The sequence below is a fragment of the Narcine bancroftii genome, chromosome 4 (genome assembly GCF_036971445.1).
Source record: "Narcine bancroftii isolate sNarBan1 chromosome 4, sNarBan1.hap1, whole genome shotgun sequence".
Classification (NCBI taxonomy): Eukaryota; Metazoa; Chordata; class Chondrichthyes; order Torpediniformes; family Narcinidae; genus Narcine; species Narcine bancroftii.
In genome coordinates, this window is record NC_091472.1 from 306,818,673 (window position 1) to 306,841,929 (window position 23,257).

The 23,257-nt window shown below is 46.3% G+C and overlaps 1 protein-coding gene across 6 annotated transcripts; it reads left to right on the forward strand.

The window, feature by feature from the left end:
* The first annotated feature begins 34 nt into the window (after positions 1-34).
* On the forward strand, positions 35-21,408 carry plekha3 (pleckstrin homology domain containing, family A (phosphoinositide binding specific) member 3). 6 transcript variants are annotated; one of them, XM_069935842.1, is made up of 9 exons: positions 35-308; positions 13,079-13,195; positions 13,450-13,491; positions 14,045-14,181; positions 16,576-16,746; positions 16,908-16,951; positions 18,983-19,030; positions 19,469-19,590; positions 20,431-21,408. In XM_069935842.1, the coding sequence occupies exons 1-9, from the start codon at positions 269-271 to the stop codon at positions 20,565-20,567; spliced, it is 858 nt and encodes a 285-aa protein (XP_069791943.1). In that variant the 5' UTR covers positions 35-268; the 3' UTR covers positions 20,568-21,408. The 6 variants fall into 6 exon arrangements, with proteins under 6 accessions (XP_069791943.1, XP_069791940.1, XP_069791937.1 ...); XM_069935839.1 differs by having other exon boundaries at positions 36-308; positions 13,450-13,605; positions 19,532-19,590; XM_069935836.1 differs by having other exon boundaries at positions 37-308; positions 13,450-13,605.
* The last annotated feature ends 1,849 nt before the right edge of the window (positions 21,409-23,257 follow it).

Here is a 23,257-nt window from a genome sequence, read left to right on the forward strand (position 1 = left end):
CCAACCGCCGCCTTGACGACGCGAAACCTCGCGAGAGAAACGGCGGCCAGTCACGTGCGGACGGACCGTCTCTGTCCAACGTCGAAGGGAGGGGGGGCGGCCACCCAGACGCCATGCAGTTGAGCGGGAGGTTGGCGGACGAGGTCTCGGGCCACCCGACGCTGGCCCGGCAATGAGAGCGGGGTCACAGGTCAGCGAGGACCCGTGGGTGTCTACCGTAATCCCGGCGAACTGATGGAGGGCTGAGGCCGGACCGCACGATGTGAAGATGGAGGGAATACTTTACAAGTGGACCAATTACCTGACGGGTGAGCGAGGCCCGACGCCGCCCCGGTCCCTACCCGCCAACAACGGCCGGGAGGCGCGCTCCACGGCTGGGCCTTCAACGGCGCCCCCCCCCCCCCCCCCACCTCAGGGCGAATGGGTTCGGTTCAGGTTCGGCCTCTTTAGGAGGAACCTGCTCTTACCTTCACCCCCCCCCCCCCCCCCCCCCCCCCCCCCAACCTCAGGGGGAATGGGTTGGGTTCAGGTTCGGCCCCTTTAGGAGGAACCTGCTCTTACTTCCCCCCCCCCCCCCCCCCCCCCCCCAACCTCAGGGGGAATGGGTAGGGTTCAGGTTCGGCCTCTTTAGGAGGAACCTGCTCTTACCTCCCCCCCCAACCTCAGGGTGAATGGGTAGGGTTCAGGTTCGGCCCCTTTAGAAGGAACCTGCTCTTACCTTCCCCCCCCCCCCCCCCCCCCCACCAACCTCAGGGTGAATGGGTTGGGTTCAGCCTCTTTAGAAGGAACCTGCTCTTACCTTCCCCCCCCCCCAACCTCAGGGGGAATGGGTAGGGTTCAGGTTCGGCCTCTTTAGAAGGAACCTGCTCTTACCTTCCCCCCCCCCCCAACCTCAGGGGGAATGGGTAGGGTTCAGGTTCGGCCTCTTTAGGAGGAACCTGCTCTTACCTCCCCCCCCAACCTCAGGGCGAATGGGTAGGGTTCAGGTTCGGCCCCTTTAGAAGGAACCTGCTCTTACCTTCCCCCCCCCCCCACCCCCCCCAACCTCAGGGTGAATGGGTTGGGTTCAGCCTCTTTAGAAGGAACCTGCTCTTACCTTCCCCCCCCCCCACCCCCCCCAACCTCAGGGTGAATGGGTTGGGTTCAGCCTCTTTAGAAGGAACCTGCTCTTACCTTCACCCCCCCCCCCCCCCCCCCCCCCCAACCTCAGGGGGAATGGGTTGGGTTCAGGTTCGGCCCCTTTAGGAGGAACCTGCTCTTACTTCCCCCCCCCCCCCCCCCCCCCCCCCAACCTCAGGGGGAATGGGTAGGGTTCAGGTTCGGCCCCTTTAGAAGGAACCTGCTCTTACCTTCCCCCCCCCCCCCCCCCCCCCACCAACCTCAGGGTGAATGGGTTGGGTTCAGCCTCTTTAGAAGGAACCTGCTCTTACCTTCCCCCCCCCCAACCTCAGGGGAATGGGTAGGGTTCAGGTTCGGCCTCTTTAGAAGGAACCTGCTCTTACCTTCCCCCCCCCCCAACCTCAGGGGGAATGGTAGGGTTCAGGTTCGGCCTCTTTAGGAGGAACCTGCTCTTACCTCCCCCCCCAACCTCAGGGCGAATGGGTAGGGTTCAGGTTCGGCCCCTTTAGAAGGAACCTGCTCTTACCTTCCCCCCCCCCCCACCCCCCCCAACCTCAGGGTGAATGGGTTGGGTTCAGCCTCTTTAGAAGGAACCTGCTCTTACCTTCCCCCCCCCCCACCCCCCCCAACCTCAGGGTGAATGGGTTCGGTTCAGGTTCGGCCTCTTTAGGAGGAACCTGCTCTTACCTTCCCCCCCCCCCCCCACCCCCCCAACCTCAGGGCGAATGGGTAGGGTTCAGGTTCGGCCCCTTTAGGAGGAACCTGCTCTTACCTTCCCCCCCCCCCACCCCCCCCAACCTCAGGGGGAATGGGTAGGGTTCAGGTTCGGCCTCTTTAGGAGGAACCTGCTCTTACCTTCCCCCCCCCCACCCCCCCCCAACCTCAGGGCGAATGGGTTGGGTTCAGGTTCGGCCTCTTTAGAAGGAACCTGCTCTTACCTTCCCCCCCCCCCAACCTCAGGGGAATGGGTAGGGTTCAGGTTCGGCCTCTTTAGGAGGAACCTGCTCTTACCTCCCCCCCCAACCTCAGGGCGAATGGGTAGGGTTCAGGTTCGGCCCCTTTAGAAGGAACCTGCTCTTACCTTCCCCCCCCCCCCCCCCCCCAACCTCAGGGTGAATGGGTTGGGTTCAGCCTCTTTAGGAGGAACCTGCTCTTACCTTCCCCCCCCCCCCCCCCACCCCCCCCAACCTCAGGGGAATGGGTAGGGTTCAGGTTCGGCCTCTTTAGAAGGAACCTGCTCTTACCTTCCCCCCCCCCAACCTCAGGGGGAATGGGTAGGGTTCAGGTTCGGCCTCTTTAGGAGGAACCTGCTCTTACCTTCCCCCCCCCCCCCCCCCCTCAACCTCAGGGGGAATGGGTTCGGTTCAGGTTCGGCCTCTTTAGAAGGAACCTGCTCTTACCTTCCCCCCCCCCCAACCTCAGGGGGAATGGGTAGGGTTCAGGTTCGGCCTCTTTAGGAGGAACCTGCTCTTACCTCCCCCCCCCAACCTCAGGGTGAATGGGTTGGGTTCAGGTTCGGCCCCCTTTAGAAGGAACCTGCTCTTACCTTCCCCCCCCCCCCCCCCCCCAACCTCAGGGTGAATGGGTTGGGTTCAGCCTCTTTAGAAGGAACCTGCTCTTACCTTCCCCCCCCCAACCTCAGGGGGAATGGGTAGGGTTCAGGTTCGGCCTCTTTAGGAGGAACCTGCTCTTACCTCCCCCCCCAACCTCAGGGCGAATGGGTAGGGTTCAGGTTCGGCCCCTTTAGAAGGAACCTGCTCTTACCTTCCCCCCCCCCCCACCCCTCCAACCTCAGGGTGAATGGGTTGGGTTCAGCCTCTTTAGAAGGAACCTGCTCTTACCTTCCCCCCCCCCCACCCCCCCCAACCTCAGGGTGAATGGGTTCGGTTCAGGTTCGGCCTCTTTAGGAGGAACCTGCTCTTACTTCCCCCCCCCCCCCCCACCCCCCCCACCTCAGGGCGAATGGGTAGGGTTTCAGGTTCGGCCCCTTTAGGAGGAACCTGCTCTTACCTTCCCCCCCCCCCACCCCCCCCAACCTCAGGGGGAATGGGTAGGGTTCAGGTTCGGCCTCTTTAGGAGGAACCTGCTCTTACCTTCCCCCCCCCCACCCCCCCCCCAACCTCAGGGCGAATGGGTTGGGTTCAGGTTCGGCCTCTTTAGAAGGAACCTGCTCTTACCTTCCCCCCCCCCAACCTCAGGGGGAATGGGTAGGGTTCAGGTTCGGCCTCTTTAGGAGGAACCTGCTCTTACCTCCCCCCCCAACCTCAGGGCGAATGGGTAGGGTTCAGGTTCGGCCCCTTTAGGAGGAACCTGCTCTTACCTCCCCCCCCAACCTCAGGGCGAATGGGTAGGGTTCAGGTTCGGCCCCTTTAGAAGGAATCTGCTCTTACCTTCCCCCCCCCCCCCCCCCCAACCTCAGGGTGAATGGGTTGGGTTCAGCCTCTTTAGAAGGAACCTGCTCTTACCTTCCCCCCCCCCAACCTCAGGGGAATGGGTAGGGTTCAGGTTCGGCTCTTTAGGAGGAACCTGCTCTTACCTTCCCCCCCACCCCAACCTCAGGGGGAATGGGTAGGGTTCAGGTTCGGCCTCTTTAGGAGGAACCTGCTCTTACCTCCCCCCCCAACCTCAGGGCGAATGGGTAGGGTTCAGGTTCGGCCCCTTTAGAAGGAATCTGCTCTTACCTTCCCCCCCCCCCCCCCAACCTCAGGGTGAATGGGTTGGGTTCAGCCTCTTTAGAAGGAACCTGCTCTTACCTTCCCCCCCCCCACCCCCCCCAACCTCAGGGTGAATGGGTTCGGTTCAGGTTCGGCCTCTTTAGGAGGAACCTGCTCTTACCTTCCCCCCCCCCCCCACCCCCCCCAACCTCAGGGCGAATGGGTAGGGTTCAGGTTCGGCCCCTTTAGGAGGAACCTGCTCTTACCTTCCCCCCCCCCCACCCCCCCCAACCTCAGGGGGAATGGGTAGGGTTCAGGTTCGGCCTCTTTAGGAGGAACCTGCTCTTACCTTCCCCCCCCCCATCCCCCCCAACCTCAGGGCGAATGGGTTGGGTTCAGGTTCGGCCTCTTTAGAAGGAACCTGCTCTTACCTCCCCCCCCAACCTCAGGGCGAATGGGTAGGGTTCAGGTTCGGCCCCTTTAGGAGGAACCTGCTCTTACCTTCCCCCCCCCACCCCCCCCAACCTCAGGGGGAATGGGTAGGGTTCAGGTTCGGCCCCTTTAGGAGGAACCTGCTCTTACCTTCCCCCCCCCCCCCACCCCCCCCAACCTCAGGGTGAATGGGTTGGGTTCAGCCTCTTTAGAAGGAACCTGCTCTTACCTTCCCCCCCCCACCCCCCCCAACCTCAGGGTGAATGGGTTCGGTTCAGGTTCGGCCTCTTTAGGAGGAACCTGCTCTTACCTTCCCCCCCCCCCACCCCCCCCAACCTCAGGGCGAATGTGTAGGGTTCAGGTTCGGCCCTTTAGGAGGAACCTGCTCTTACCTTCCCCCCCCCCCCACCCCCCCAACCTCAGGGGAATGGGTAGGGTTCAGGTTCGGCCTCTTTAGGAGGAACCTGCTCTTACCTTCCCCCCCCCCACCCCCCCCCAACCTCAGGGCGAATGGGTTGGGTTCAGGTTCGGCCTCTTTAGAAGGAACCTGCTCTTACCTCCCCCCCAACCTCAGGGCGAATGGGTAGGGTTCAGGTTCGGCCCCTTTAGGAGGAACCTGCTCTTACCTTCCCCCCCCCCCCACCCCCCCCAACCTCAGGGGGAATGGGTAGGGTTCAGGTTCGGCCCCTTTAGGAGGAACCTGCTCTTACCTTCCCCCCCCCCACCCCCCCAACCTCAGGGTGAATGGGTTGGGTTCAGGTTCGGCCTCTTTAGAAGGAACCTGCTCTTACCTTCCCCCCCCCCCACCCCCCCCCAACCTCAGGGTGAATGGGTTCGGTTCAGGTTCGGCCCCTTTAGGAGGAACCTGCTCTTACCTTCCCCCCCCCCCACCCCCCCAACCTCAGGGGGAATGGTTAGGGTTCAGGTTCGGCCTCTTTAGAAGGAACCTGCTCTTACCTTCCCCCCCCCCCACCCCCCCAACCTCAGGGTGAATGGGTAGGGTTCAGGTTCGGCCTCTTTAGAAGGAACCTGCTCTTACCTCCCCCCCCAACCTCAGGGCGAATGGGTAGGGTTCAGGTTCGGCCCCTTTAGGAGGAACCTGCTCTTACCTTCCCCCCCCCCCCCACCCCCCCAACCTCAGGGGGAATGGGTAGGGTTCAGGTTCGGCCCCTTTAGGAGGAACCTGCTCTTACCTTCCCCCCCCCCCCACCCCCCCCAACCTCAGGGTGAATGGGTTGGGTTCAGGTTCGGCCTCTTTAGAAGGAACCTGCTCTTACCTTCCCCCCCCCCACCCCCCCCAACCTCAGGGTGAATGGGTTCGGTTCAGGTTCGGCCTCTTTAGGAGGAACCTGCTCTTACCTTCCCCCCCCCCCCACCCCCCCCAACCTCAGGGGAATGGTTAGGGTTCAGGTTCGGCCTCTTTAGAAGGAACCTGCTCTTACCTTCCCCCCACCCCCCCCCAACCTCAGGGTGAATGGGTTGGGTTCAGGTTCGGCCCCTTTAGGAGGAACCTGCTCTTACCTTCCCCCCCCCCCACCCCCCCCCCAACCTCAGGGCGAATGGGTAGGGTTCAGGTTCGGCCTCTTTAGGAGGAACCTGCTCTTACCTTCCCCCCCCCCCCCACCCCCCCCCAACCTCAGGGCGAATGGGTAGGGTTCAGGTTCGGCCCCTTTAGGAGGAACCTGATCTTACCTTCCCCCCCCACCACCCCCCCCAACCTCAGGGCGAATGGGTAGGGTTCAGGTTCGGCCCCTTTAGGAGGAACCTGCTCTTACCTTCCCCCCCCCACCAACCCCACCCCAGGGCGAATGGGCAGGGTTCAGGTTCGGCCCCTTTAGGAGGAACCTGCTCTTACCTTCCCCCCACCACCAACCCCACCCCAGGGCGAATGGGCAGGTTTCAGGTTCGGCCTCTTTAGAAGGAACCTGCTCTTACCTCCCCCCCCCCCCAACCCCAGGGTGAATGGGTAGGGTTCAGGTTCGGCCCCTTTAGGAGGAACCTGCTCTTACTTCCCCCCCCCCCACCCCCCCCAACCTCAGGGGGAATGGGCAGGGTTCAGGTTCGGCCTCTTTAGAAGGAACCTGCTCTTACCTTCCCCCCCCCCCACCCACCCCAACCTCAGGGTGAATGGGTTGGGTTCAGGTTCGGCCTCTTTAGAAGGAACCTGCTCTTACCTTCCCCCCCCCCCACCCCCCCCCAACCTCAGGGTGAATGGGTTCGGTTCAGGTTCGGCCTCTTTAGGAGGAACCTGCTCTTACCTTCCCCCCCCCCCCCCAACCTCAGGGCGAATGGGGGTGACCTATTCAGTGCGGGAATACTGTGAGAAATTTGATATGGTCGACTCCAGCAGACAGAGTGCAGGTCTTTGGGAAATTTGCCATCCTGAGCCTTGTGCTCTCTGGCTCTCAGCAAAACTGGCTGCCTTTCTCTAATATATGAGTTTGGAAAAGATGCAATAGAGCAGGATAGAGGAGGTGCATTAAACCTTTGACTCACTTGGAAAGGCTGTTCATGGATGGTGGTGAAAGAGGGTTTGAAGGGATTTCCATCCAAACTGAACCCACTTGCCTGTGTCTCCTCTGCCTTATCCTATGAATAACACCATTGAAGAACTGCTTGCGTTTCTCCCAGACAGGCTCAACCCCAACAACGTGAACATTGATTTTTGGGTACCCTTTCCCCTCCCCTCTGTCTGGTTTTCCTGTATTCTGTTCTCACTTTTTCTCTTTGACTGGTTCTCTTCCTCCAGCTGCCTCTGCACTTTTCCCCTCCTTGTTCTTACTTCATATCATCCCTTCCTACTCTGAATAAAGGACCATGACACTGATGGTACCTGACCTGGTTAGCCCTTCCATATTTCTTTGCTCAGTATTTCCATTTCTCAAAAGAGGTGTGTTCTAAGGAGATAATGCTGGAATCTGGAGCAATCTACTGCTATCAACTTTCACCTTGCCCTCAAATTTATTTGACTATCTCTGACCTATCTTATTTTTCTGCATCTCCCTGTCCATCTGTGGAGACAAACTATCCACTGATATCTACTGATGCCCACTTATTTCTAGCAACTACCTTGGCGACACCTCCTCCAACCCTGTCTCATGTAAGTGTGCCATCCCTTCCTCTGTTTCCTGGTCTCCTGGATCTGCTTTCAGGATGAAGCTTTGTGCTCTAGGACTTCTGAAATGTCCTTCTTCAGGAAATGTTACCTCCCATTCTATCCACTTCTCTCTGCCTAGAAAAACCGGTGGAGTTCCCTAGGTTGTCAGCTCCCAACCCGCTAGCCCTCCACATCTTTCCTGTGAGCTGCTGTGGGATCCCAACACCAGTCATATTTTCCTCTCTCTCTCCCTGGCCCTGTTTTCACTTGCCGCGGGAATCGCATTCTTTGTGACTCAGTAATCTGCTCATCTCTTCCCCTTCAGCCCTCTCTGTCCCCTGGTATTCTCCCTGCAATTGTGGGAGGTGATAGAGATGAACAGTGTGGGAAAGTATCCTTTGGCCCCAATTCATCCATGCTGATCATGTTTAACTGAGCTAGTCCCATTTGGCTCAAACCTCCAAACCTTTGCCCGTACCTATCCAAATATTTTAAAAACATTGTAATTATACCCAACCCTTTATATGTTCCACATATTCACCACCTTTTGCATAGGGTGGGGGGGGGGGGGGGGGGCGGAGTTCCTCCTCAATACCTTTTAAATAATTTTCCTCTCACTTTAGAACCATCTCCTACTCCTATCCTGGGTAAAAGACTGATGATTTAACTTGTGCAGGCACCTTGGGATTTTTTTAAAAAATTTAGGGTTTTAGGTTACAGCCCTCATATGCACCAGCCTATTGAGACTTTCCTTATCACTCAAATAATCCAGTTCCTAGTGATATCCTTGTGAATCTTTTCTGTGTGCTTTCCAGCTTAATAGCATCTTTACTATAGCTAGATGATCTTGCGTGCACACAGTATTCCAAATGTGATTTCACCAGTATAATTCGCAGGTAAAATGATACCATTATGTCCCAGCTCCTGTATTCAATTCCCTGACCAATGCAGGGAACATGGTAATGTTGTCTTCACCACCCTTTACTTGAAATGAGGAAGTCTTCAGAAGGGAACAGTTGGTCTCTGTCAATTGCTTGTTGTTTTATGCAAATTTGTCAGAACCACAATGTTCAGAAATTGCAGAAAGTATACCTGGTTTCAGTTTGGTTGGAAATCCCTTCAAACCCTCTTTCACCACCATCCATGAACAGCCTTCCCAGGTGAGTCAAAGGTTTAATGCATCTCCTCTAACCTGGTCTATTGCATCGTTTCCAAACTCAAATATTAGAGGAAGGCAGCCAGTTTTGCAGAGAGCCAGTTTTGCAGCATCCATTGGAGGTAAAGATGTTCAACCGAATTTTCTAACCTGAGCTATACCTCAAGGTATGAATGAAAATAAATAAGCACTTGAATTTTAAAGCTGGGGAAAGAAAGAGGGAAGAATGGGAGGGGGAGGAATACAGACCAATGGAAAAAAGGTATTGTGGATCCAAAAAATTGGATATTGTGGGAGGTGTGGCCACAAGTGGAGCATCTCCTGCGGTCACCGGGGTAGGTGCTAAGGGGGGTGATTGGTGAGGAGGGAGAAGTGAATGAGGATGTTACACCCCCTCCCTCACCACCATTCAGAGCCCCAGACGGTCATTCCAAGTGAAGCAACCGATGCTCCTGTTATGGTCTCCTCTTCATCAGAGAGACCAGGAGATCGCTTCATTGAGCACCTCAGCTCTGTCCAATGCAATAACGTAGATCTTCCAGTTGCCACCCATTTCATTTCCTTGTCCTATTTCCTTGCTGACATGTCTGGTCTGCATTGCCAGACTGAGACTACCTATAAATTAAAGGAACAACACCTCGTCTTCCATCTAGGTACACTCCAACCGGATGTCATTAATATCAACTTCAATTTCTGTTATATACTCAACTTCTTTCCCTTTTCTCTAGCTCAGTCTCTCTCTTTTAACTTTTCTCTCCATCTCCTTTCACAGAGACAAAATCGATTCTGACCTTGACTCAATTAACACCTTTTGTCTGTTGGTCTGTACTCCTCCCCTTCCCATTCTTCCCCCTTTCCCCAGCCTTTAATTTGGACGTGTTTATTTTTACTCACGCCTTGAGGAAGGGCGAGAACATAATAACAATTACAGTACAGAAACGAGCCACTCGAGTCCTCACTGATTTTAAGTGACCAGTAGAGTTCCTCCAGCATTTCTGTGTTTTGATTACAATCTGTGTTGCAGACTTTTATGTTTCATTCTATTGCATCTGGTGCTTCCTCTACTTCCACAAGATCAAATGTAGATGACATAACCATTTTACGGAGCATCTGCACGGTCTGCAGTGGCCATCTTGTGCTTCTGGTTGAGGTCCATATTAACATGTCCATCCTCTGCCTCCTCCACTGCCATGTGAAGGCCAACCACAAGAACAGCATCTTTTCTGATAGATGGCCTACAATGCTATGAAAATTGTATTTTCCAATTTTAGCTAACACTCAATCCCTGTGTTCCTTTCCCACTCTGGTAGCATAGGTTCTCTGGCCCTTTATTTACCTGCCAACCTTCAGCCCCCACTGTTACTAAGACACCCCCACCTGGTTCCATCTGCACATCACCCACATGTCTGCCTACATGCTATCTATTGTTCTGCTCCTTTGGTTTGCCTTTCTTTCCCCTTTCCTTCCTGGTTCCATCTGCCCAATGTTATCCCTGGTCTGTTACCTTTTTCCACCAATCCTCCCATTCCTCTCTCAACACTTTCCCCTCCGATTCTTCCATCTTCCATCTGCCCATCATTCTCCCTCTTGTTAGTGTAACAGTTAATCCAATGGCCCAGGATTGAATCTGGCGCTGTCTGGAAGGAGTTTGTGTGCTCTCTCAGTGACCTGTGTGGGTTTCCTCCAGGTGATCTGGTTTCCTCCCACTCTCCAAAGATGTAGAGAGTTTGTAGGCTAATTGGTGTATTTGGGTGACAAGGGCTCATGGGCATGTTACCCTACTGTATCTCTGAAATAAAATAAATGCCCCAAATGTGTTTCATTCATTCCTGTTACTTCTATTCTATGGCTATCATCCCTCTACACCAGGGTGGCCAACCCTTTACAATCCATTCGTCAATGTTTTCATGCATGGGCTCAGATGTGCCATACAACTCTTGTACCCTCCCCCCCCCATTCAAATCTTATTAAAAAATGTTAGTATAGACAAATTTAGCATTATTATATAATGTATTGATTTAATATAAAAACAAGATAAACATTACTTACCTTAATGAAGCTTTTGAGTCTGTTTTGATTTCACCAAGTTTTTAAGTTTGGTGTTAAATTACTTAGAGCAGCAGAGAAGTCTTAAAATTTGAATTGATCAATCGTGACCTCACTTTGTTTTTAATTAATTTCAAGGCTGAAAATGCTTGTTCACATCTGTACGTCATTCCAAAACTACGCATTTAACTCTGGGCAAATTTTCTTAGTTCTGGAAAATGTTCACAGGGTAATGATCACCAGAAATTAATCTTGTTAGAAGTATTTGGGGCTCGGAGAAGCTCATCAATTTCATGTTCAATAATGAATTTATTTCCAAGACAATAGGTTCCATTGTAGGTTACTAGGCATCTTCATGAATTTTTGTTCACTGAGAGAAACCGGGTTTATAAATGCAAGAATGCAGTTGTCATCTTTAGCAAAATCACGAAAATGACTCTTGCAATAACCTGATTTTTTTCAATATATTTTGTAAAATTGCCATTATCTTCAGCACATTGACTCTGCTCTTTTAAGTATGGAAACTGGCTCAAAATGTTCTGAGATGAACAGTTTTAACTTCATCTTGAATTCATTGATATCATTTACTAAACAATTTGTTCTTGCCCAGGAGTTTCAAATTTAGATAATTGAGATGGCTGGTAACATCAAGTAAAATGCTAAATCAAATAGCCAATTGTTACCGCATAAAAGGGTCTTTCCTCAGGCAGCTCATTTTTCCTTTCTAGAAAATTATGAACAGTATGTTTCAGTTTCAAAAATCTACTCGGAACTTGTGCTCTAGAAAGCCAGCGCACATCAATGAAGGATGAGATTGCCATATTCCAAATCTAACATTTCACAATATTCTCTGAATTCTCATCTGTTTAATCCTCTTGCTCTAATTTTGTTCACACATTTCACAACCAGTACTGCAAATTTAAAGTTGTTCCCACAGTGACTCTTGGTGTATAAAGCAGTGATATTTTAATAGATAACAGCCTCAAATTTTTTCAAGCAAAGTGTAGTCCCAGTGGCTTTATCTATCATTGATAGTGCTCTGTCAGTACAAATGCCAGTGAGTTTACTAGAATCTAAGTTTGGGTTTTCTCGGCATAATTTTACTTTGTCAAATATGTCTGATCCTCTTGTTTTACTATGCAGCAACTCAAGGCTGATCAGTTCTTCAAAAACACTAAAATTATCAATTCCTCATAAAAATGGTTAACTGGGCAACAACAAATGTCAGCAGATTCACCCAAAGCTAAAGAAAAGAAAATACAAGCATGGACAAGGTCTTTCAGTTGCTCAGATACAACATGAGAAAGTTCTTCGTTGTGTTTTGTAACTTTGAGGATTCCCGGAATGCATGGGCTAACGTTCGAGGAGCGTTTGGCAGCTCTTGGGTTTTATTCATCGGACTTGTCAGCCACAAACGAGCCTGCAGCTGACGTGGACATTACCCCTCCACAAGTCTTCGACCGTGAAGCCAAGCCAAAGAAAGAAAAAAAATAGGAGAATGAGAGGTGATCTCATAGAGGCATTTCATATTTTGAAAGATTCAGGTAGGGTGGATGTGGGTAAGATGTTTCCCTTGGTGGGTGAATCGAAGACAAGGGGATCATAGTCTGAAAATTAGAGGTTATCCATATAAAACACAGATTATGAAGAACTTCTTTAGCCAGAGGGTCGTGGATCTGTGGAACTCACTGCCGCATGCAGCAGTGGAAGCCAGATCACTGGGAGTATTTAAACAAGAAATAGACAAATATCTCATTAGTGAGGGCATCAAGGGATATGGGGAAAAGGCCGGAAATTGGAACTAGTGTAGAGTAGCTTAGTATAGATTTACGGAACAGACTCGATGGGCCTAGTGGCCGCTTCTGTTCCTTTGCCTTGTGATTTGCTATAAATAGGAACTCATTTCCCACCGTTCATTGAGTTCATACTTACTATCACTTTCTGCTTTTGCGATGAGGACCTGAATGTAAAAACAAGGCTTAATTTTCAAAAAAATACAAAACTGCAAATGTTCAGAAAGGACAAACAAAATACAGCTTTGTGGTGCACAGGTGTCGATTGTAAACTGACTGGCAAAAACCTGCGATGCACTGCTGGTGCAGACGCCTGGCCCCTCAGGATCAAACAGGCATCAAATGTGTATTGGACGGTTATGGAATGACTGCAGAACAAAAGTCCTCCTTTCCTAGTTTGACTCATTAATCCGATTTCAATTAAAAAAAATTGTTCAATGTGAACGAAGATAACATTTGCCAAAAGATGTGCACGAAATAATAAATATGCCAAAAATAATTGCGAAGGTTTAGATTTATTCTCAGTAAAACCCATTTCTAGCTCTAAACTACTTGAATTCCTGTTAGATTTTTTTTCTACAAATGGGTTTTTGGTTAATACTTTTTGCATGAGTAGGCTTATTTTTTTAAAAATTATCACTGGGGCGCAATGCGCCACTTTTGGTGCATGCACCATCGCTTGGCCATCCCTGCTCTACACTTTTCAGTACAGATCCTGTGAAAATCAGTTTTTCAAAGAATTGGTTGTGATTTTGCATTTCAATTGTTATTTCTTTCTTAGGTTGGCAGCCTCGTTGGTTCATGCTCGATAATGGAATACTTTCTTATTATGATTCCCAGGATGATGTTAACAAAGGCAGCAAAGGGAGTATCAAAATGGCTGTTTGTGAAATTAAAGGCAAGTATAAAACACTTCTAATGTCAAATTAGTTGTTAGTTAATTTGATATTTCTTTCTATGTTCTGAAAACCTTGAAACCGTCAGCATTGTTAAAATCATTAGTTTAAATGTTCCATCAAGGCATTGATTTTATTCTCCAAGAAGATCGAAATGATTACTGTTTTGTAAAAATTAGCAATATTTTTATGAGAATGTAAGTAGGTGTAGTTTATTGTAGGATCACTTCATCGTTTGTTCTTCTTTTAAAAACAGTACATTCAACAGATAACACACGAATGGAGCTGATTATTCCCGGTGAGCAACATTTCTATGTGAAATCAGTCAATGCTGCTGAGAGGCAGAGGTGGTTGGTGGCACTAGGGAGTTCAAAAGCATGTCTTACAGATACCAGGACTAAAAAAGAAAAAGGTAACATGAAATGCAAGCAAGATTTTGTAACATGCATTAAGGAAATTGAAAGCTACTTGATTTAACTCTTAAATCAATGCTTGAAATTTTCTTTTTATTTACGGTCATCATTTTGTATAACTTAGTATTTTCCATTACAAAATTAAACCATATGAGATATTTGGAAACCCTTTGATATTTATGCCAGTCTACAATTAAAGATGTTGACCCAGAAAATAAATGTAACTATTATATTGTTGGTAAATCAAAGTGTATTTAATGTACTAAAATAATTCATTTTGTAAAGTGAATATGGGTTCAGAAGATAATTATCAAACTAATACTGGTGTTGATCCTTATCAGATGATTCTGGTTATAAACTACATGTTGATGAATTTTCATGTGTAGATACTAATATACATAATTCATAAGTGTAAATTGTGTTATTTGAATTCTGCAGAAATCAGTGAAACCAACGAATCTCTCAAAACTAAGATGTCAGAACTTCGGTTGTATTGTGACTTATTAATGCAGCAAGTTCATACAATACAAGAGTCTGTTAAACAAGGTCAGCCAAGTTTGACACCATCTGCTGAGGTACAGTATCAGAATATATTGAAGTGAATACATCGAATTTTGTATATAGACTGCTAGGTTTCTCTCTGCTTTAACTAAATCGTCTTGGTGATTTAGGAAAGTAGATTGAAATTAAACCGGGAAACAGACTATTTGTCTTTCATCCTGGGGGAATAAAATGTTCTGATATGTATTCACCCTATACACATATTCCTTTAAGCATCTATCCAACGTAGTTTTGAATAATGGCATTGTTTCTACCTTTGATTATGAAAGCTTTGCTCTATCTGTATCAACATTATGCAAAGTGTAGTCAACTCTATTCTCTTTAGTTGATTAAGTGATTCAGTGGTCAAGAGGACAGATAGGGGATTCTATGGATACGATAAAGAAAACTGGATGGTGGTTTGCCTCTCTGGTGCCAGACACCGGGATGTGTCAAAGACATCCTAAGGGAGGAAGGTAATGAGTCAGAGGTCGTGGTACATGCTGGTGCCAATGACCTAGGGAGGAAGAGTGAAGTGGTCATACAAAATGAATATAGGGAATTGGGTAGGGAGCTAAAAAGGACTACAAAGGGGAGTAATCTCTGGATTACTTCCTGTGCCACGTGACAGTGAGGGCAAGAATCGTATCAGGTGGAGGATGAATGTGTGGTTCAAGGGGTGGAGTATGGGGCAGGGATTAGAGTTCTTGGATCCCTTTTTTGGGGGGAGGTGGGACCTGTACCGAACGGATGGGTTGCATCTGAATCCCAGAGGGATCAGGACTCTGGTGGGGCATTTGATAAGGCTACTAAGGGGGCTTTAAACTAGTGTGGTTGGGGGAAGGGATCCATATAAAGTAGAACAGCATAGAGAAGGCTTGTAGACAAAGTTTGGGGGTGGAAAGACATGATTGAGAAAGTAAAGGATTGATTCAGTGATGGAGGACGGATGATGGTAATAAATAAGTTGTCTGTAAACATGGGGAGAAATGGAAAGATGTGGGAAATCTCTGAAATGCATTTACTTTAATGCTAGGAGTATTGTAAGGAAGGTGGACGAGCTGAAGGAGTGGATAAACATGGCAGTATGATGTGGTGGCAATTAGTGAGACCTGGTTGCAGGCGGGATGTGACGAGCAGCTAAATATTCTGGGATCTTGCTGCTTTAGGTGTGATAGAATTGGAGGGGTAAAGGGGGGGCGTGGCATTGCTTGTCAGGGAAAATATTACAGCGGTCCTGATGCGAGATAGATTGGAGGGCTCGTCAAGGGAGGCGGTTATGGGTGGAATTAAAAAATGGAAAAGGAGAAATTACAATTATAGGGGTGTATTATAGACCTCCTAGAGGGGAGCGAGAAATAGAAGAGCAAGTGTGTAAGGAAATAACAGAGATTTGTAATGAGCACAGGGTTGTGTTAGTGGGGGATTTTAATTTTCCTAATATAGATTGGGAAGCACATTCTGTGAAGGGGCTGGATGGATTAGAATTTGTAAAATGTGTGCAGGATAGTATTTTGAAGCAACATATTGAGGTACCCACTAGAGAAGGGGGAGTATTGGATCTAGTGTTGGGGAATGAGATAGGGCAGGTGACTGAGGTGTGTGTTGGGGAGCACTTCTGATCCAGCGATGATGGTACCATTACTCTCAATGTAATTATTGAAAGGGGTCTGTTCCAAAGATTAAGGTGTTTAAGTGGGGGAAAGCCAGATTTGAAGAAATGAGAAGGGATTTGCAAGGAGTGGTTTGGGCTGATTTGTTTTATGGGAAGGAGGTAGAGGAAAATTGGAGGGCATTTAAAGGAGAGATTTTGCGGGTGCAGAATCTTTATGTTACTGTTAAGGATAAAAGGCAGAGCCAAAAGTTCAAGAGAGCCGTGGTTTTCAAGGAAGATTAGAAGGTTGGTTCGAGTTTAAAAAGGAAGCCTACATTAAATATAAGAAACAAGGTAAAATGAGATGCTTGGAAAATACATGGATTGTAAAAGGAAGCTGAAGAAAGAAATTAGGAAAGCGAAAAGAAGGTATGAGTTGGCTATAGCGAACAGGGTAAAAGTAAATTCAGTGTTTTTACAAATGTGTAAATAGCAAAAGGTACATGGATGTGAAGGGGTTGGAGGGTTATGGGCAGGGTGCAGGAAATGGGATTAGAGATCACTTAAATCTGTATGGACTAGAGGGGCCGAGATGGTCTGTTTCCGAAGTGTAATTGTTATATGGTTATTTAATTGATCCATAATTACATCCCCTTTTTAATGCTAATTGTTGCTTCCTATTTGTTGATTTGCTGGCTTCGAACCTGCAAAATTGTGTGAAGGTATTGCTCTTTTAGTCAGGTTGTTGTATTTAGGGAATTCATTGATCTTAATAGTGTATCTATAATTTGCTCGATGCATATTAATTTTATACAAATATACTTTTGTCTCTTAGAACATGAATGAAGCCTCCTCTTTGCTCAGTGCCACATGTAATACCTTCATTACAACTCTTGAAGAGTGTATGAAAATAGCCAATGCCAAGTTTAAGCCAGAAATGTTCCAGTTTGCTCACTCTGATCTACTTGTCTCTCCTGTATCACCTTCACCGGTTCAGATGGTTCGGGTATGTTCCTATTAAGAACAACAAATATGGCATTTACAATGCTTCCTTTTCCAGTTTTATCTTGTGTAATTTTTAATTGTCTTTTTGATGACTTGCACTTGATAATAATTTAAACTGGGATACAAGTTTAATAATTGATCATTTCTATTTCAACGTTACAGGTGAAGCGATCAATTAGTCATCCTGGTAACATTCTTTATGATAGGTAAGCAAAAGAAATTTAATCTTGGTAATTTTTTAAAGTAGCCATCCTCAATGGGGGCCATAGCACATTTAAGAGAGGTCATGGACTGAAATCATAAAATATTTTATATATAACAGTTTACAGTGTGGAAACAGGCCATATCAGCCCTTCGAGTCTGCACTGGTTCCCACTCCCCGCCCATAACCCTCCAACCCCCTCATATCCATGTACATATCCAACCTTCTCTTAAATGACAGAAAGGACCCTGCTGCAACTATCTCCTCTGCCACCACCCTCTAACATTTCTCCTAAAGTTTTGCCCCCTTACCTTAACTTATGCCCTCTTGTTCCAACCTCCCCTGCCCTCAGGGGAAAGAGTCTACTCGTGTCTAGTCTATCTATTTCCTTCATATTTTTAAATATCTCTATCAAATCCTTTCTCAACTGTCTTAAGTTCCATTGAATAAAGTCCCAGTCTCCTTAATCTTTCTCTACTCTAGATGTTGTAAGCCAGGCAACATCCTTGTAAATCTTGTCTGCATCTTCTCCACCTTATCTATATCCTTCCTATAATTTGGAGACCAGAACTGAACACAATACTCCAAACTATGATTTATGAAGGCCAGCATACCATATGCCTTCTTAACCAACTTGTCTACATGGGAATCCACCTTCAAGGAACTCTGTACCATAACTCCAAGATCCCTCTGTTCCTCTGCATACCTCAATGCCCTCCCCTTAACTGTATATGTCCTATTTTGATTATTTGTTCTGAATTGCAGCACTTGTCTACATTAAATTTCATCTGTCATCTTTCAGCCCACTTTTCCAAGCAAACCAAATCCTTCTGTAATACAAGGAAACCTTCCTCACTATCCACCACTCCTCCCTCTTTTCGTATTGTCGGCATATTTGCTTTACCTAGTTAACGACCCCCTCCTCCAAATCATTAATATAAATGATAACAGGGGACCCAGCACCAATCCCTGAGGCACACCGCTCATCCCAGGCTTCCATCCTGACAGATAGTTGTCCACCATGAGTCTCTGCTGTCTATCTCCCAGCCACCTCTGAACCTATCTCACTATCTCTCTATTAATCTCTAGTGACTGAACCTTCCTTACTAACCTTGCATGCGGAACCTTGTCAAAAGCCTTAATAAAATCCAAATAGATCACGTCAACTGCCCTACCGTCATCCACTTTTCTTCTTACCTCTTCAAAAAACTTAACAAGATTCGTCAAACATGACTTTCCCTTCACAAACCCATGCTGGGTGCCCCTGATCAATCTCTGCCTATCCAGATATTTGTACATCCTATTTCTAAGAATACCCTCCATAACTTTCCCCACCACTGGTCAAACTTACTGGCCAATAATTACTTGGCCTGCACCTTGTGCCTTTTTAAACAATGGAGCTACATTTGGAGCCCTCCAATCCCGCGGCACCACACCTTCCTCCAGTGATCGTTGAAAAATCACTGTCAGAGCCCCGCTATTTGCTCCCTGACTTCCCTTAAAGTCCTGGGAAAAATCCCATCAGGACCAGGAGTCTTGGTCACGTTTATTGACCCTAGAAGCTCCAAAACCCTCTCTTTACTAATTCCTATCCTTTCCATAACTAACCCCTTTGCCTGACTTATCTCACATTGTCCAATGTCCCTTTCCATTGTTTTTCATGTTGTCAGTAGGAGAGACATAGAAGAAATCAACTAAACTTGACTGCTTCCACAGGGAAGGGGGGTGGGGCATAAACTTTGAGCAGAGTCCTAAGGGGTTGAGAATCGTCTAAAGCATAGCCAAATTGTGGATCTTTTTACCACATGAGTGGTTGCAGCAGATAGTCATTTCCTATCAGAGGGAGACTGGATAAGCATGCAATTGGTCAGGCAAAGAGTATTTGGACAACAGACTTGGATGTGGAAAGATGAAAAGATGGTTCTGTGGAACATAACTGATAGTATGGAACTGGTTGGCCTCAATGGCCAATATCTGTGTCATTTGTCCCCTCCTATTAATAATGAGATCATTTGATGACATTTTGTTTTCCCAGAGGTTCATTGTCTGGGCGTATGCATGATGGTCTAGTGATTTGGCAATGGTATGTTTGTAAGACTGCAATTTCTATTTGTAAGTCTTTAAGGATTGACAGGGTGGAGTAGAGAGAGGGTTGAGGATACAGTTGTTGGGTAGAGGGAGTGGCAATTAAGAAAACCTTTTCTGGTATGGATAGCTGGTTAAAAAAAAAGGAAATGCCAACATTTAACTGTTACTACATGAGCACAGCTGGTGTCGATTGTGCTGTGACTGCATTGCAGCATATTTAATTAGTTAATAGCAGCACACAATTGACTGCTACTTGAATGGTATAAGTTTTACTGGCAAGTTCTAGTCAAAGCATTCCAACTTTGTGATTTGTGTTTTGCAATTATTTAGCTACTCTAGAGTTCTGCTTTTTCTAGTGCCTTGAATCTTGATTTGCAGATGATTTCAATGTCAGACTTGATTTGCGTTTAAGTTTAAAGTTTGCTTTCAGCAGGAAACTGGACACAAATTACCAGAAAGAAACTAATGTTGTGACATCGCGTCCTCATGTACACAGGATACGGACATATTCAGACACTGAATCATATAGTGATGGTGCGCTAGATGACCCAGAAAGTAAGCACTGAAATCTATCCTATTGAAAAATAATTTATCTGGATTTATTCTAATTCTTTGTATAAAAATTTTGTAATTGGGAGAGCTTGAGGCCCTGTATAAAATCCTGTTTCTTTCAAGGGTTTTGAAAGACTACCCCCCCCCCGGCCCCCAGCTGCTTTAATTTTTGTTTCGCTTTGCCTCTATGAAATGTTTTGGGGCATATTTCTATATTATAATTAATTATCTATGGACGGTGTGTTTTGTAATGGATTAAAACTTATAATCATGCAAACCTATCAACCTGATTGTTGTTGTAAGCCACCGTAAGACCTACATTGAAGTAGGAGGAAAATGGCTTACCCTATCGTGAGGGCAGTACAGTGGCTCAACTGATGGGCAGCTGACTCACAGCTCTGGTGACCTAGGCCTATTCCTGACCTCTGGTTCAGTCTGTGTGGAGTTTGCGTGTTCTCCCGGTGACTGCACGGGTTTCCTCTCGGTGCCCTGGTTTTATTTCCCAAATTCCTAAAATGTATTGGTCGGTAGTTTAATCGGGCCACTGTAAATTGCATCTGCTGTGTATGTAATGGGAGAATATAGGGCAGAGAAAGGCAGGCATTGTAATTTGATGGAAAATAATGAATGGGGTTAAAAGGGTACTTGAAATAATACAAACCTGGTGAAGTGAATGTGGTACACAGTGCTTGTCAATTTGTAATCTTTGGTCATTAGCAAATATATCTTCAGTTCTCTACAGAGCAACATCTAAACCTTGTTTGTGGCCAGAAATACAGTTCTTGGGGGTAAAATAAATATATTGAACCTAAAATTGTAAATGATTTGTTTTGACTCTTGCAGAGATTTCTCAAATTTCTCGAAATTCTTTATTGACTGCAAATGGTGAATTCCCTCCATTGACCATTCCAGAAGAAAATGCTGCAATTGCTAGGAAGAAAACCGAGACTGAAAGTCCCTTTGTTGCACTTTCTAGCTGAAAATCCAAATTCAAATGGATTCAAGATCCGGTCACTCTGCTAATATTGCTATGCAATTACTGCTGGCATTTAGATTTCTCACCAAGGGGAAATGTTTCCCTGTTATATGGCTTTCTCTGCACTTTATAACACCACATCAAATCAGAAAACTTGTCGAGCTTACTTAACTTTATTTCTATTATGTATTTTCAGTAAGTTACAACTGTATTTTCTACAGTATTGTGTAATAAATCCATTGAGAGGATCAGTGATCATCTGATTCAAAGCTCTGCCATAGAGAATAATGGTGCCATTAAGTGTTCATAGCAACTGTGAAATTGAGGGGGGAAAATAATAATGCAGCATATAACTAAAGGCGGCACCATTAGAGATGTGTACTTTCGTGACTGGCGGCTAGGAGAGATTTGAGAGGAGTTGAATCCTTGAAGTTTTACAAATTCATTGTGAACACCAATGTATCCTTGGAGAATGAGCAAACTGGGGTTAGATGTTTCTGTTTACACCTTTTATTTGACTTTGTAGTTTATACATGTTGAATGAAACCTGTTATGTACATGAGTGCTGAATACTGTTTGAGGATGAAGTTTGCATTGCGCTTCATCTATTCTAGTAGCAGCCAATTAGTACTGGTTATACCAGAACTTGGATATATGTAGAAACAGTTTCTGAGACATAAAGTAAAAACAATTATGCTCTGCTTTACCTTTTATGAAAGAAAAGTTATGTACACTCCAATCTTAAAAGGCAATGAAACAGTGTATTTTGTATCCAATAGAAATTATACCAATCCATGTAGAAAAATTGTAACTGGCGACTATAGAAAATAAATTACTTTTTTATATGACTGTCTCTATCTGAAGTAAAGGGGGGATTTTTTCCTTTTGAGTTGAGACCTTTGTTTACTTGGCTAAGATAGAAAACAAGTGTTATTATTACCCAATAATTTTAAAATCAAAAGCTTTTCTGATTCCTTAAGCCAGTTGTTTTCTGGTACATTTGCAGATATACAACTAGTTGAGTAATTAGATATTTAAAAGTTCTTGACTTCTTTGTCACTTGTGCCATATTTAAGCAGAGATCAGAAATAATGTCAAAATGGTAAATTGTAGCTTCTACAAAAATGTTACTTTGACTTTGTGCTTTTAAATTGGAAGATGACCTGTAAAATACTTTGGCCTTCCCTTCCCAGGAATGTGTAAATTTATGCAATAACAATTCCATAATCAACCAGCAGTTTCAATCTCAAATACTTTATTTATATGCTGACAGTATAGTTTAATCTGCACACCTGTGGCTTCTAATAGGAACATAATTCCACTTTGTGGTAATTGTAATTTTAATAGATTTAGTGGAAACAATAGTGTACTTAACATTTGTTTTACTGCAAATTAAACAAAGTGTTCTAATGTTTTTAGACTCCATTCTCCATTTTGCATGAAAAATATTTCAGGTCTTGATATATGTGTATATCTCTAATAACAGACATCATATCCTCATAATGTGACAGTTTTTAAAAGCTACAGTTTAGACATGTTAGCACTCACTAAATACAAAAGATTTATTTGTTATAACTCACTGGTGAGCAGGGTACAGCATTTGAATTTCAAGACAAAAGGAAATTGTCCAAACAGTTCCATAAACAGCTTTTAAATATTGAAGAAGCATTATACAAGTAAAAACTTCAACTCACTGTTGAATAATGGAACTAATAATGCTGATTAATATAAAATTATTAACCAGGCTGCCAATTTTTGTGAATATTAAATGGTGTCGGACTTGTCAGCCACAAACGAGCCTGCAGCTGACGTGGACATTTACCCCCTCCATAAATCTTCATCCGCGAAGCCAAGCCAAAGAAAAATATTAAGAGTTTGCATGTAAAATGGCCAAATTGTTCTCATGCACGTTCCTTGTGCATCAGTTCAGACATTTATGCATAATTCATGATTTTTCAGTTTTGAAAATAATTGAGTTCCTCCATTAAAAGCTGAGTAATCAAATCTCCAGTTTGAGAATTTACTCCTGATCTCAGCTGGAGCTCAATAAGAACATGGGTATTGGTAACCTGGGTCACAGGAGAGGATAATCCAGCCAGATTTTCAATTACTAACTGTTATTTATGAAGGTAATTCTATTGCAATTTTCACTTCCAGTCAATCTCCACACTTTTTAAAATATCTATCGAGGTGTGGCGGTACGCCATTAGGCAGGCAAACCGGCCACGCTTGTCATACTTGTGGCGGAACAGCCTGCCAAAATGGTGCTGTCGGGGGTTTCCTCTCAACCTTGGCACTAGGCTCAGAAGCCCGCGCTTGTGGACCCATGTGATGCCCCTGTGACGTCGGGGGGGGGGGGGGCCTCCAGCGCGGTTCTCAGCCAGGTTCGGGCTGGGAGTAGACGGCCAGCCAGGTCCGGGCTGCAATAAATTAGTTTTTGCTCACTGAACTCAACCCATCTGGTTGTGCGATCCTTCAGTTAGCAGTGTAGCTGCCGCTACAATTGGTGACCCCGACAGGTTCAAACGCCTTTGAACTCAACATGAACGACCCTTCGATCAACGCTGTAGCCATAAAGCTTCCTGACTTCTGGGTTCAGGAACCGGAGACCTGGTTCAGCCACGCAGAGGCTCAGTTTCACCTCCGCCTGATTTAATCGGATTCGACCAATTTTTACCATGTGGTCGCTGCCCT